The sequence below is a fragment of the Pelophylax lessonae genome (genome assembly GCF_965119305.1).
Source record: "Pelophylax lessonae genome assembly, chromosome: 9".
Lineage (NCBI taxonomy): Eukaryota > Metazoa > Chordata > Amphibia > Anura > Ranidae > Pelophylax > Pelophylax lessonae.
In genome coordinates, this window is record NC_138776.1 from 227,345,392 (window position 1) to 227,359,975 (window position 14,584).

Sequence of the window (14,584 nt, forward strand, 5' to 3'; positions counted from 1 at the left end):
CACGGCCGCTCCGCTTCTGCACCCTGCTCCCTCTTCTGCTGTGCTGGTGGCTCTGTGCGACCACCGCCTCTTCCTCCAAACTACTCAGGTCACCTGCATGACCTTCATTCCATGTGGGGTCGAGGACCTCATCGTCCTCCACATCATCTTCCACCCAGTCTTCACCCCTGCCCTCCTTGTCGGTCTCCACAATTCTGGCAGTTGGCACCTGCGTTTCGTCATCATCGGAGACGTGCTGCGATGGTCCTTCCATGTACTCATCTTGAGAAATAAGTGGTTGGGCATCGCTGCACTCAATCTCTTCCACTTCTGGGGCAGGGCTAGGTGGATGGCCCTGGGAAACCCTGCTGACAGAGTCATCAAAAAGAAGAAGAGACTGCTGCATGACTTGGGGCTCAGACTGCTTGCCTGATTTGCAAGGGGGTGAGGTGAAAGACTGTTGGACATTGGCTGCAGGTGCCAACTCTGACCTTTCTGCAGTAGACTGGGTGGGAGACAATGTGAAGAACTGGAGGCACTGTCAGCAACCCAATCTACTATCGCCTGTACTTCTTCTGGCCTCATCACTTCTAGAGGCGCATGATGCCCTACCAAATACTGTTGCAGGTTCTGTCGGCTACTCACACTTGAGGAAGGTGTTTCACTTGTGCATGTAGCTGGCACAGATCGACCACGTCCTCTCCTTGCAACAGGAGCTCTACCAGCAGCACCACGACCCAGACCACGGCCCCTATTTAACGGTCTCCTCATATTTCTGTAATTTATGATCTTGCCCTAGAAAGGTGTTTATTGAATAGCGGAACAAAACAACAACAGTATCGCACAGGTGTATCTCACAGTCAAATATGCAAACTATGCCGCAATTTAATTTTTTTTACCCCAAAAGGGTGTTTATTAAATAGCGAAATGGAAAAACAGTATACAAATACAACGGGTGTATCTCACAGTCAAATATGCAAAGTATGATGCAAATTTAATTTTTTTCACCCCAAAGGGGTGTATATTGAATAGCAGAATAGAAAAAAGGATATAAAACGGTGTATCTCACACGTACAAACACAGACTAGGCCCTGATTACAATTTTTTGTATCCTAAAGGCAGGATGAGGATGAGGAGGAGTTCGGAACAGGAGGCAAACTGAAGCACCCTGCAATCCTTGGCGGTGGAAGGAGATGCGCCAAACAAATTTAAAAAGGTGTATCTCACATGTACCGATACAGACCATGCCGTAATTTAATTTTTTACACTCAAACAGGGTGCATATTGAATAGCGGAATAGAAAAAAATTTATAAAACGGTGTACCTCACACGTACAAACACAGAATAGGCCCCGATTACAATTTTTTTGTACCCTAAAGGCAGGATGAGGATGAGGAGTAGGAGGAGGTCGGAACAGGAGGCAAACTGAAGCACCCTGCAATCCTCGGCGGTGGAAGATGCGCCCCAAAAGATTGGAAGGTGTATCTCACACGTACCGATACAGACTATGCCGCAATTTAATTCTTTTTACCCCAAAGGATGTAGATTGAATAGCGGAATAGAAATTTTTTTATAAAACGTTGTATCTCACACGTACAAACACAGACTAGGCCCTGATTACAATTTTTTGTACCCTAAAGGCAGGATGAGGAGTAGGAGGAGTTCGGAACAGGCAGGAGGCAAACTGAAACACCCTGCAATCCTCGGCGGTGTAAGATGAGCCCCAAAAATTGGACAGGTGTATCTCACACGTAGCGATACAGACTATCCCGCAATTTAATTCTTTTTACCCCAAGGGTGTAGATTGAATAGCGGAATAGAAAATATGATATCAAAAGGTGTATCTATCTCACACGTACAGACCCAGACTAGGCCCTGATTACTATTTTTTGTACCCTAAAGGCAGGATGAGGAGTAGGAGGAGTTCGGAACAGGCAGGAGGCAAACTGAAGCACCCTGCAATCCTCGGCGGTATAAGATGCGCCCCAAAAATTGGAAAGGTGTATCTCACACGTACCGATACAGACTATCCCGCAATTTAATTATTTTTACCCCAAGGGTGTAGATTGAATAGCGGAATAGAAAATATGATATCAAAAGGTGTATCTATCTCACACGTACAGACCCAGCCTAGGCCCTGATTACTATTTTTTGTACCCTAAAGGCAGGATGAGGAGTAGGAGGAGTTCGGAACAGGCAGGAGGCAAACTGAAGCACCCTGCAATCCTCGGCGGTATAAGATGCGCCCCAAAATTTGGAAAGGTGTATCTCACACGTACCGATACAGACTATCCCGCAATTTAATTCTTTTTACCCCAAAGGGTGTAGATTGAATAGCAGAATAGAAAATATGATATCAAAAGGTGTATCTATCTCACACGTACAGACCCAGACTAGGCCCTGATTACTATTTTTTGTACCCTAAAGGCAGGATGAGGAGTAGGAGGAGTTCGGAACAGGCAGGAGGCAAACTGAAGCACCCTGCAATCCTCGGCGGTATAAGATGCGCCCCCAAAAGTTGGAAAGGTGTATCTCACATGTATCGATACAGACTATCCCGCAATTTAATTCTTTTTACCCCAAGGGTGTAGATTGAATAGCGGAATAGAAAATATGATATCAAAAGGTGTATCTATCTCACACGTACAGACCCAGACTAGGCCCTGATTACTATTTTTTGTACCCTAAAGGCAGGATGAGGAGTAGGAGGAGTTCGGAACAGGCAGGAGGCAAACTGAAGCACCCTGCAATCCTTGGCGGTATAAGATGCGCCCCAAAAATTGGAAAGGTGTATCTCACACGTACCGATACAGACTATCCCGCAATTTAATTATTTTTACCCCAAAGGGTGTAGATTGAATAGCGGAATAGAAAATATGATATAAAATTGGTGATTTTTCAATAGCACATGTGAACACAGCAGTGTCTTATGTCAGTCAGCTCTGCTGCAGGCTATGAAGGGGGAAAAAAAAGAAAATTCCCTGTTAAGTATTGTAATTTTTAAATAGCTTAGTACAGACTATGCCACAATTTAATTTTTTTTAACCCAAAAGGTTGTATATTGAATAGTGGAATAGAAAAAAAAGTGTATAAAATTGAAAATCACTAGCACATGTGAACACAGCAGTATCTTATCACAGTCAGCACTGAAGCAAAAACGCTGCACACAACTGACTGATAAAAATAGATTTTTTTCTCCCTCCTCCTCAGCGGGCAAAAAGATTGTGTTCACTGCACCACCCCACACACAGCAAAATCGATGTAGAACACTGACCCTGCCTATTCTACAGCCTCGCCCTAAAATGATCGATAAGATCGTTCACTGGCACTGCACAACCAACCCCCCACACAGCAAAATCGATGTAGAACACTGACCCTGCCTATTCTCCAGCCTCGCCCTAAAATGCCCTAATAACTCGCCCTGCCTGCACTCCGACCTGTCCCTGCATTATTTTCCGACAAAATACAATTTTTCACTGTCTGTCCCTAATCAGCAGCCAGCACGTATGATGTGTGCTCTGTCCCTAAACTACAGCAGAATGACGCGGCGCGCTGGGGCTCTCGAACTTATAAAAACATGGTCACATGCTTCAGATGGCCAATCACAGCTACTAATACATTAGTAGGCATGGCTGGGATGGCTTAAGGCACACCAGTTAAACGCTTGTTGATTGGCTGTTGAAAGCCCGCCATTAAAAGCACACCATTACATACAAACCCGGAAATAAAATGACCGAACACTGATTTTAAACCCGAACATACAGTAAAGTTTTCGGGTCCGTGTTCGGGTAACAAAAATCCAATTATTCGGTACGAACACGAATAATACAGTCTGTGTTCGCTCAACACTAGTACTCATCCTTGGGGGAAGGAGCGGAATCTTGTTTTAGTTAGGAACTTAGGACAGTTCTTGTTTCAGGGAAGCCATATCCAAGGTGCATTCCCTTAATGCTGGCTGGCTGGCTTATGGCTGACAAGGGTGAGGGGGCTAGGGCATTCATGTGCAATGGATCCTACCTATTTGTCACTGCCACGGTTCCTTCAGCATCTACCTGCCCCTGTGCAACTGCATCCACCATGATATTGTGAAAAGAAATAGCAGGTTGCATCCTGATCCGCTCGTGCAGTGCCCTCCTGACTGGGCCAGTCTTCAACCCTTTCATGAACTGATCCCTTAACAGGCGATCCAAGTTGGTGATATCGGCATAGCCACGTGCTCTTCTCCAGAAGTCTTAAAAGATTCTGGAGAGCCAACGCGAAATGAGTGAGGCTCTCTTCCTCCTGCGGTCTCTGAAAAAAGAATCTCTGCCTCTGTTCTGGGTGAAGTGTGGCCTGGCCGGTCTGTGCCCAAATGGGCAGGGGTCCAGAAAGGATGGCATTTCCCTATCCTTTTCCTACTCATCTGGAACCTCTCACTGTCGCTAATCACTGTCCCTGTCAAATGGGTGACCTGTCCCTACACTACCCATGAGTGCCATTTACAGTGGAGAAAGTAGACTACACCTGCGTACAGTCTGAATATGCCCAAGGTGGGTGCACCCTCCCCAGTGACCCACCTAAAGTGAATGGGGTAATTCAAGCCTAACATTGGCCTAAGTCCACAGCCTTCGTCGCTATTATATCTTCCACACTTAACATACATGCCTACAACAAGGTGCATCCCATGCTCACACTCACCATACACCTGGTCACCCTTGACACGTTATTCATCTGGCTGGGGACACTCACTGCATCAGGCCTGGTGACTTGCATGTGGTTCCAGTACAGGCTTTCTCTTCCCCATCCACCACCATCCCCTAGCACAGCCAGGTTTGCAGCTAGTTAGGGTCACTGGGACTTTTCTTCTTCAAGTGTGTCCCTTATAAGTTGCATTATCTGGCATGGGCTTAACAGTATGTTATCTCACTTCACCACAGCAAGGATACTTACAATCCACTCAGACACATGAAACAGCCAGAAGCTCAGTCCAACTCCATTTTATTATAAAAGTTCTTGGCACAAGTCCATGAGAATAATAATTCTTCATTTAACAAATATCAGTTCTTTAGTTAAGTATCAGTATACCTTAGTGTACCCAAAAGCCAGGGTAGATTAAAAACAAACAGGAAGGGAAATCCATAGTGCAGTTACACCTTTTATTTAATTGAATGAAAAAATAAAAACAATTGCACTCACATGTTGTAAATTAATTAAAATTGCCTCACAAACGACAGCAGGGGTAGCTCCTTAAGGCAAGATGGATGGGTAACGCAGACAAGTGTGCATACATAATATAACACAGGAGATAATCCGCATGTTAGGTCTGCCAGAGACTCCAACTGCTCCTCCGGTTTCCTGACCAGTAGTCTTGTTATCCGGGTATCAGGTGGAGGAGCGGATAGGTTCCTGCAGCCAAAATATTGGGACCACAAATGAAAGTGCATCCAGCAAACCCAGGGAACAACCAATAAGAAAAAGACTCACGGTTTGGAGTAGGTCGAGAGCCAGACCCCAAGGGAGCGAAGTCCAGGAGAGTAGTCAGGAGCAAGCCAAGTTCGTTAGCCAGTGCCGGTACAGTCCAAAGGGGGTAATCCGAAGAGAGGTCAAGAGCGAGCCGAGATCAATAGCCAGAGCCAGTACAGTCCAAGGGGGTGATCCAAAGAGAGGTCAAGGTAAGCCAAGTTCAGCAATGAGAGCAGAACATACACAGCAGACAAACAGGAAGCAAAACCTATACTCAGGCACTAGCAGGAAGTAGAAGAGGGTATATATATGTCAGGGGACGAGGTAACTGACTACAGTTGGCCATTGGGTGGAGCAAGAGTCTTATACCAAAAGGTAGGAGATAGTAGAATCAAGCCCAGAATAGGAATCACCCAGTGGCTCAGCCAGCAGGGAAACGATCCAGAACACACCAGCTCACAACATTAATTCCCAGCTAAAGACATGACACTGCAGGTGCCCAGTGTTATGTTTTCCTGATCCCCGAGATGGGAAAACCCCACTGGGATGACACTAGCCGTGGCAGATTTTTTTAAAAAGGAGCCAGGGTACTCTAACACTAAACAAAAGCTGTACAGTGTCCGAGCAAAACTCTCAGTTAAGGAAATTCCCACTGGCATACTACACCACACAGTAAGACACTGGCTACCTCTTGAAGAAGTTGTTTACATGCTTGCCATGACAACTCTTTCTGGAGGTGTGTTTTCCCCTTTGTCAAGTTAATCTAAAGTGACCATATTATGCCTGAAGATCACTTTGGGTTACCATCTATCTTGACTTCAGGACCTACTCCTGCTTTGGTTTGTGAGGTGCTGCTAATTCATTTATGATATACAGTATGAGTGAACTGGTTTTACATTTTTTTTTAATTAAATAAACATGAACCTGTGCTATGGACTGTGGTTCCATATTTATTACCCTTTTCCAGTATCTCTCTCTTCCAAGAGTTTTGAAAGCAACAACAGCAATAATATTTATGCACCGATTGTACAGACTCCATACATTACCAGTTTGGATTCTTTGTGGGACCCTTATTAGTTTTTTTTTTCTCCAAAGCATTGCTTTATACTAAGTTTTTTCCAAAAGCTGGGGTGCCCTTCCCAGGGGTCATCTTTCTCCTGGCTCCTGTCTTCCCACCAGCCAGTAAAAGACCAAAGACCTCTAACTAGGCTCCACCTAGACATTTATATGATCCTGCCAGAAGGAAATGAAGTCATTCTCCTTCCCTTTTGCCTGTGTAGAGCTACCCCTGCATGTGCCGCTGGTTGATTTGGGTCCTCTGTTCTTACCTTGACCTCTACAAAGACCTCTGTGCCTCTGACACCTTGGGTATACCCGTCAATAGACACAAATTGACAAGGTTTGGTTAATGCCTCAGGGTCACCCTGAAATGAGACTCGAGACCTTGGAGTATGATAACAAGTTATATTAGGAATATGAGTAGTCAAAAATAACAGAAAATTACTATGCGGTAGACGTTTTAGCATATACAGTTTCAAATATCAATCAATGCAATAGGAGTGCCTTCTAAGGTTTTGATAAAGCTGCATAAACTGTAGCTCTGCCCACTGGAAATGAACAACATAAGGCAACGGTGAATTTGATATCAATAGAACAATGACTAAAGCCTCGTACACACGTAACGATTGTTGGCCGTGAATTTTCGGCCAACGTCCGATCGGCCGATTGTCGGCTTGTTAGTATGATGATTCCGACAACCGACTGCAACTTTTCGGCCGAACAAAATCTGGTGTGCATGCTATAAAATTTTTGTTGGCCGTCACCATAACGGCCGATTTTTTGTCAGTCAGTACAGATTTCGGCAGACAAACATCAGATGAGCAAGACTGGGCATGCTCAGAGAAGAAAAAAACACACGGAAAGTTAACCAGCACATGACATCACTTCTGAAGTTGGTTGTTGTTGGCCGAGAAAATTTGTGTGCAGTCTAGAGCACATTTCAACCAACACAACAACACTGGACAAAAGACGGCCGATGGGTCGGCCAACAATCGGTGCGTGTGTACGAGGCTTAAGTTGCCTAGAGTCACTTACAACGAGGAGGCTAGGGCCTAGGCTACAATGCAATGACAGTAAAATAACTATAAACTCTTGACTAAACAGGGTAACAAGCGCTCTAATGCAGTCTTCTAAGTAAATCTTCAGCCAACCACGTTGGAGCTCTTGAAGAAGTTTAAGAAATAAAGAAAATGTTTTCTGTAATAAAGAAATGGTTGTAGAACACTGAGTTCCCAAGGGCACTGGGTGGCAAAGTGTCCAGCAAGGGGTTTATTATCAGGAGTATATTATGAGATGTATCTCGGATGTTCAGGGTTAAAATTCTAAAAAGCAGGATTGTTGCAGAACATCAAAGGATAGTTGGTGGTGCCTTTAAGAGGGATAGTGTGGTTTGCCTTACAATTAATTTCACTACAGAGTCAGTCAGTGTGACGCAAAGGATTATTATTCCACTCACCAACAGCACAGTATTTGTAGCAGCAGGTTTCCTTTGGTGATGAACTGGGGCCCCCTTTAAGATGAAACAATCCCAGGTGTACCTCTGCAGTATTCAGGCTGCAGTACCTCTGCAATACAGCAACAGCTTTTAGATAGACTCAGCAGCGTCACAGCAGAAATCAGCAAGTCTGGGTTTCCAGCACTAGGCCACAGGATTATCGCTGGCTCCCGCACACAGTGAGATGGACGCAGACTTGTCTTGGCAAATGGTAGCAGCTTCGCGAGTTCTGCAGAACTGACAGGCATTGTCTCTACTGTAAAGCACAGTCTTCTCCTTGATCTTTTTCCCTGTCTCTTTCCCAGAGAGGGCCTGCATTTCCTCCCACACCAATCTCCTTTACCAGACTCCCCCCTGGCTTCCCGGTTTTTTCAAATTTATATAACCCCTCCCATACAACAGCAGGCTTGTCTTTGAAGCATAGGCGGCTCTCTAATTAGGCAAATTAGGCGGCCGCCTAAGGCCTCGCACCTACAGGGGCCTCGCGGCCAGTGGCGGAGCGACAACATTTAGAAGGGCGCAGTCAGGGAAATCTCCCAAGTAAAAGATTTCTTTAAATCCTCGGATATAAAAGTTGCATCAGTGTGCTGAAGTCCCTTCACTGCAGCTGCCAGATGTCTGTTGTCCGCTGACACTTACCCCGTCTTCTCTGCCTGGGGATTGGCTGTCTGATCATGTAATCCTAAGATGTGGAGGAATCGTTGGGCGTGTACCTGCATCAGTAGGAAGTGACTGCCCGGTCAGCTCACTTTGCTATCATCGGTTGTTGCTCTGGGAGGAGAGCTCTGCCCTGGCCCGGGAACATAAAGGTAACCAGGCCCCGACTTGTCACTCTGCAGGCTGGTCATAGATTTGCAGTGTCTACTACGCAAAGGGGATGAGGAACCCCAGGGAAGTTGGAAGAGTCTTAGAATGGTTAGTTGAGGAGGAGGAGAAGAAGAAGGCCCTGGGTGGCTGGGGGAGGAGAGGGTGGCTGGAAGAGAAGGAGAGGGTCCCTGGGTGGCTAGGGGAAAAGGAGAGGATCCCTGGGTGGCTAGGGGAAAAGGAGATGGCCCCTGGGTGGCTGGGGTAGAAGGAGATGGCCCCTGGGTGGCCATCTCCTTTTCCCCTAGCCACCCAGGGATCCTCTCCTTTTCCCCTAGCTTCTCCTCCAGCCACCCAGGGTCCCTCTACTTCTCCTTCTCCAGCCACCCAGGGTGCCTCTCCTTCTCTTCCTTCAGCCACCCAGGATCCTTCTCCTTCTCCTCCAGCCACCCAGGGACCCTCTCCTTCTGCCTCAGCCACCCAGGGGCCCCTGGGTGGCTGAGGGAGAAGGAATGGGCCCCTGGGTGGCTGAGGCAGAAGGAGAGGGTCCCTGGGTGGCTGGAGGAGAAGGAGAGGGACCCTGGGTGGCTGGAGGAAGAGAAGGAGAGGAACCCTGGGTGGCTGGAGGAGGAGAAGGAGAGGGACCCTGGGTGGCTGGAGGAGAAGAAGGAGAGGGCCCCTGGGTGTCTGGAGGAGAAGGAGAGGCCCCCTGGGTGGCTGGAGGGGAAGGAGAGGGACCCTGGGTGGCTGGAGGAGAAGTAGAGGGCCCCTGGGTGGCTGGAGGAAGAAGGAGAGGGTCCCTGGGTGGCTGGGGGAGAAGGAAAGGGCCCCCGGTTGGCTGGAGGAGAGGGCCCCCGTGACACCAGAGTCAGTTGCCAGGGAAGAAAGTGGAGCTGAGCCAGTCCTCCATATCTGACATCAAAGCAAACATGGTGGAGCGTGAGCCCTTTGCCCTACACAATGACAGCACCCGAGGTGGAAGGTGAGGGGTAGCAGGGCTGTGATATTATATAGCATATGGACTCTGTACATTATTGGTAGTTTTGGTTGGAGTTGTTCTTTAGATGTTTAACTCTGTGTTGTTTTTCCCCCCCAGCTGTAAGGGACTGAGGAATGACAGCCCACTATGCTGGGACTTATAGTGCCCTAGAATGTGGAGGACTGAGAAATCCTCAGTTCCTCACAGAGGCCATTACAAGTTCCAGAATAGCAGGCTGCCATGCCTTAGTCCCCACAGAGGCACTACAAGTCTTGGCATAGCAGGCAGTAGTTCCTCAGTCCCCTACAGAGAGCAGTACAAGTCCAAGCATAGCAGGCTTCCATTCCTCAGGGAGGAATGGCAGTGCACTATACTGGAATTTACAGTGCCCTCTGTGGGGACTCAGGTATGGCAGCCTTCTGCAGTGGGACTTGTCGTGCCCTAGACTGTGGCGGACTGAGGAAGGGAAGTGTAAGGGGGACTCTGGAAACTCTGATGCAAGGGGGAGCTTTGGTGACCATAGAGTTCCATTTTACACCAGAGTCCCCAGCTTTCCCCCTCAAATCAGGGTTCCCAGAACTCTCCTTACATCAGAGTCTCCAGCATTCCCCCTTAAATCAGGGTTCCCAGAACTCCCCTTACTTCAGAGTCCCCAAAATTCCCCCTAAATCAGGGTTCCCAGAACTCCTCTTACATCAGAGTCTTCAGAGTTCCCTCTTACAGTGTAAGGGGGAAACTCTGGAGACTCTGATGTAAAGGGGGCTCTGTGAAATTTGATTTAAGAGGGGACTCTAATGTTAATAGGAATTCCTGATGTAAGGAGGAGATGCTGGGGGGAATCTGATTTAAAGGAGAACTCTTATGCAAGGGGGGACACTGATGTAAGCAGGGACTTAGGGAATCATGACCTATAGGGAAATACTGGGGACTGTGATGTAAGAGCAGACATATATACATACATACATACCCGATGTTTAATGATCTTTGATTAAAGAAGAATTGGTTAGAGACAATTCTAGAAACTGTGAATTCATAGTACAAAGGTTAAGGATCTTAATATATGCAATTTATACAGTTAATTTTTATCGCTTTAATTATTTTTCCCATTATGGGCGTGAGTGGGGCCTCATGTCCAAGTTTTGCCTTAGGCCTCACAAAGCCTAGAGCCGCCTCTGCTTTGAAGTCCTTTTGGGTTGGTTTAACATTGGAGTTTTTTCTGTCTGGAACCACAACTCCCAAAATGCAATCCTCTTAACTGATGATTAATCCAACCTCATAAAGCTCCATCTTGTGGCAGAAAAAAATAACTTCTTACAATAAAGATGACCTATGATAATGCGTTAGTGTGACGGGAGTCACTTTGGTTAGGGGGCCCGTGGACCCAGTTTACCTTAGAGAGGTTGAGAAATCCCTTTCTCAGCTCCCTAGGCCCCTCTTATGTGTAAGTCACCAGGTGTCTATTAGGGGCACAGGGTGACCAAGGAAATGATGGACAGGTGCTTAATGGGCACTGAGAATATGGTTTGGAATACTTCAAACGGGACAGTAATATTTACCAACCATACATCTCAAGAAATATATGAAGACTATTCCTGGCCTCTTTGATTCTGAACATGTTCGTTGAAAGAGTTGGTCACATTGGCCTCTGTTCCATGTTCTTCAATGTAAGAGATGGACAGTCTGCTACTGGTGGTCTCCTACTTGTCTGTTTAAAAAGGTGTGATGTGTTTATACATAGGATAATGTGGAATGCATTTTGTTTTGCCTTGTTACAGTGCTGAGTTAATTAACATGTTAATTATAACATTGTCTAGATGGGGATTCCCATTCACCTATTGTTTTCTGTCCAGATGGCTAGGTAATTAGTTCAGGCTAATTATATTTCTGTACACAATTTCATATGCATAGCATAATGTAATCAGGCACCTGACGTGGTGGGGTAATCTGATCAGGAGGGGGATGTCCTCCTGTGTGGTATATATTGTGTGTCAGTCTGTTTAGTAAAGGTTCCAGATCTATACAAGCTATTCTCAGCTAGTCTTGTATGGGGACGTCTATAATATCTGATATCTATGTTCAAGACTGAAGGAAGTGGTATTCTGACGGAAGCCCACAAGCTCATTGTGGGTCCCAGTTCGGTTACAATTAGTAACCCTGCACAATTCAGTTACAGTAAGCATTGTTACACCTGTCAGGTTTGTACGTCATATGGACCTGACAGCAGGGTTTTTTACACCCACTTCTGGTGGCTGCAGCCCTTGGGAGTCTGTGTATACCTGACAAGCTGACTTCTGGCTGCGCCTCTGTAAGATGATTAAACAATTAACTTCTGTAGCGTAAAGACGACCGTACACTGATTGAAATTCAGGCAGTTCCTACTGTACTGTAAATGGTCTATGGCCAGCTTTAGGGTAAGTTCACACTTGCTAAAAATACCATCACTGACGTTATCTTGAACCAACTCATTTTATGCGCATTTTTTTGGCGTATTTAATGGGCATTTAGGGCGCACCTCAGACTCCCTCCAAGTGATTTATTTTCAACTTCACTGATACCTTTCTCCTCACTGGTAACGCATGTGAACGCCGCACTAAACGCACCATAAATGCACTGTAAATGCTACAGGTCTGTTTACAGCACATTACAATAGATTTGAATGCAAGGAATCGATAAGCTTTAACCTCTCCCAGGCTCGACATGTAGCTTCATTTTTTCCTCAGTGGCTCAAAGCGACACAAACACTACATGTTTTTCAAATGTGAACAGCTCTGTCTAATGTCCATATTGTCACTGCAGGCTGCTTTACTCGGCATATGAGAAGTGGCAAAAAATGCACTTTAATCACTTGCCGACTGCCTAACGCAGATCTACGTCGGCAGTCAGCCCCTCACAGGCAAATCGACGTAGGTCTACGTCGCTAGCCTGTGAGGGTCTAGGGAGCGAGCGCGCGTCCCCGGAGGCGCGCTCCCGCTCCCGCGCAGTCACGCACCCCCCCGCGCGTGTGACCGGCGGACCCGATGTCCGCCGGTCACTCTGCGATCGTCGGGGGAGAGGGAGAAAGTCAGGCGGCTTGTGTAAACAAGCTGCCTGTCATTCTCCCCGGTGTATGAAGGATGATCATACGGTTCTACTATGTAGAACCGTTGATCACTCTTCATACATCTGAAGCCACAGCCAATCACAGTAGAAAGCACGCCCCTAGGGACACACATAGCCCCTCCCTTTCAAAAAAAGTTAACCCCTTCACTACCAGTGTATTTTTACAGTAACAGTGCATATGTATAGCACTGATTACTGTAGTAATGTCACTGGTAACCCCAAAAGTGTCAAAAATGTCAGTCAAGGGTCCGATCTGTCCGCCGCAATGTCGCAGTACCGCAAAACAAAATCGCAGATCGCCGCCATTACGTGTTAAAAAAAAAACAACAAAAATGACAAAAATCTTTCCCTTTGTTAGTAAACGCGATAACTTTTGCGCAAACCAATCAAAATACGCTTTTTGCGATTTTTTTTTACCAAACATAGGTAGCATAAAACAAATTGGCCGAAAATGTTAAAAAATTTTGATTTTTACATTTTTTTGGGGGGGAATTTCAAATAAAAAAATGTGAAAAATATTGCTATTTTTGCAAAATTTACGCTCTTTTTTTGTTTATAGCGCGTGATCAAAAAATCGCACAGGTGATCAAATACCACCAAAAGAAAGCTCTGTTTGTGGGAAAAAAAGGACGCCAAATTTGTTTAGATACAGCATCGCACGACCGCGCAATTGTCCGTTAAAGTCACGCAGTGCCGAATCGCAAAATACCCCCTGGTCGGAATGGGGGTAAAATCTTCTGGGGCTTAAGTGGTTAAATACCTGCTTTTAATGCAAAGTGCCTTACTGTACATTTTCAGTTTTTGGAGCAATATATAGTAAAAGCATTCAGCATTTTACATTTGTAGTCAAATTTTATTACAGTCTTTTTTGCATATTCTTTGTTTTCTAGAAAACTGGCAGACTGTCCTCCTCTTTTAGATATAGAAGACATGATGAAAATGAAGGTCCCTGATTCCAAATGTGTTTACACTTATGTACAAGAACTGTATCGCAGCTTGGTTGCTAAGGGGCTGGTGAAAACCAAAAAGGCTTGAGATTGTCAACAGCATAGAAATGAGGTAAGCAAAGATTATTCCTTGTGTATTAAAAAAAATAAGAACCTAAAAAATAAACCTAAAGGCAGAGGTGTAACTAGAATCTTTAAGGCCCCGGTGTAAGAAACCATGAAGGGCCCCCCCTGACCCCCCCCCCCCATTCCATCCGAGCCCTGGCTTCCAATTTTGGGAGGGTATCTGTGGAAATCCCAGAACCCTGCCTCCCACGTGTCCCCTGGGGGGCGCATTCAGTGCTCTCCTTCACTTTAGCTGATCATATGTAAACAGACTTGCCAGTTACCGGTGGTCCTTTTCTGCTACGCTGTGTCTGTGTGAGGAAAGGAGAGCCCCTAACCTGCAAGACTGTCAGTACATTCTTTATACTGAAATCAGAGCACTGATCATCACTGCCCTGATGTTCAGTGCAGGCCAATCAGTTTTGCCTATCAGTGCCACTTATCAGTGCTCATAAATGCTGCCTATCAGTGATGTCTACCAGTGCTCATCCATGCCGCCCATCAGTGCAGCCTATCAGTACTCATCAATGTCCGCCACTGCTGCCTATCAGTGCCGGCTATCAATGCCATCTGTGCCACCTATCAGTGCTCATCAATGCTGCCTATCAGTGCCCATCAGTACAGCCTAACAGTGCCCCCTCAGCAGGACTCTGAGCTGAGTGCGTCTCTCTCATA

At 46.2% G+C, this 14,584-nt stretch overlaps 1 protein-coding gene across 1 annotated transcript in view; it reads left to right on the plus strand.

Moving 5' to 3' along the window:
• The window catches only part of SMTNL1 (smoothelin like 1), a 177,800-nt gene extending 163,890 nt beyond the window's left edge, over window positions 1-13,910 (plus strand). The window contains exon 5 of the mRNA XM_082269150.1: window positions 13,748-13,910. Coding sequence (XP_082125276.1) covers window positions 13,748-13,892 — 145 coding nt within the window. The 3' untranslated portion in view covers window positions 13,893-13,910. The remainder of the gene's footprint in view (window positions 1-13,747) is intronic.
• Window positions 13,911-14,584: the final 674 nt, after the last annotated feature.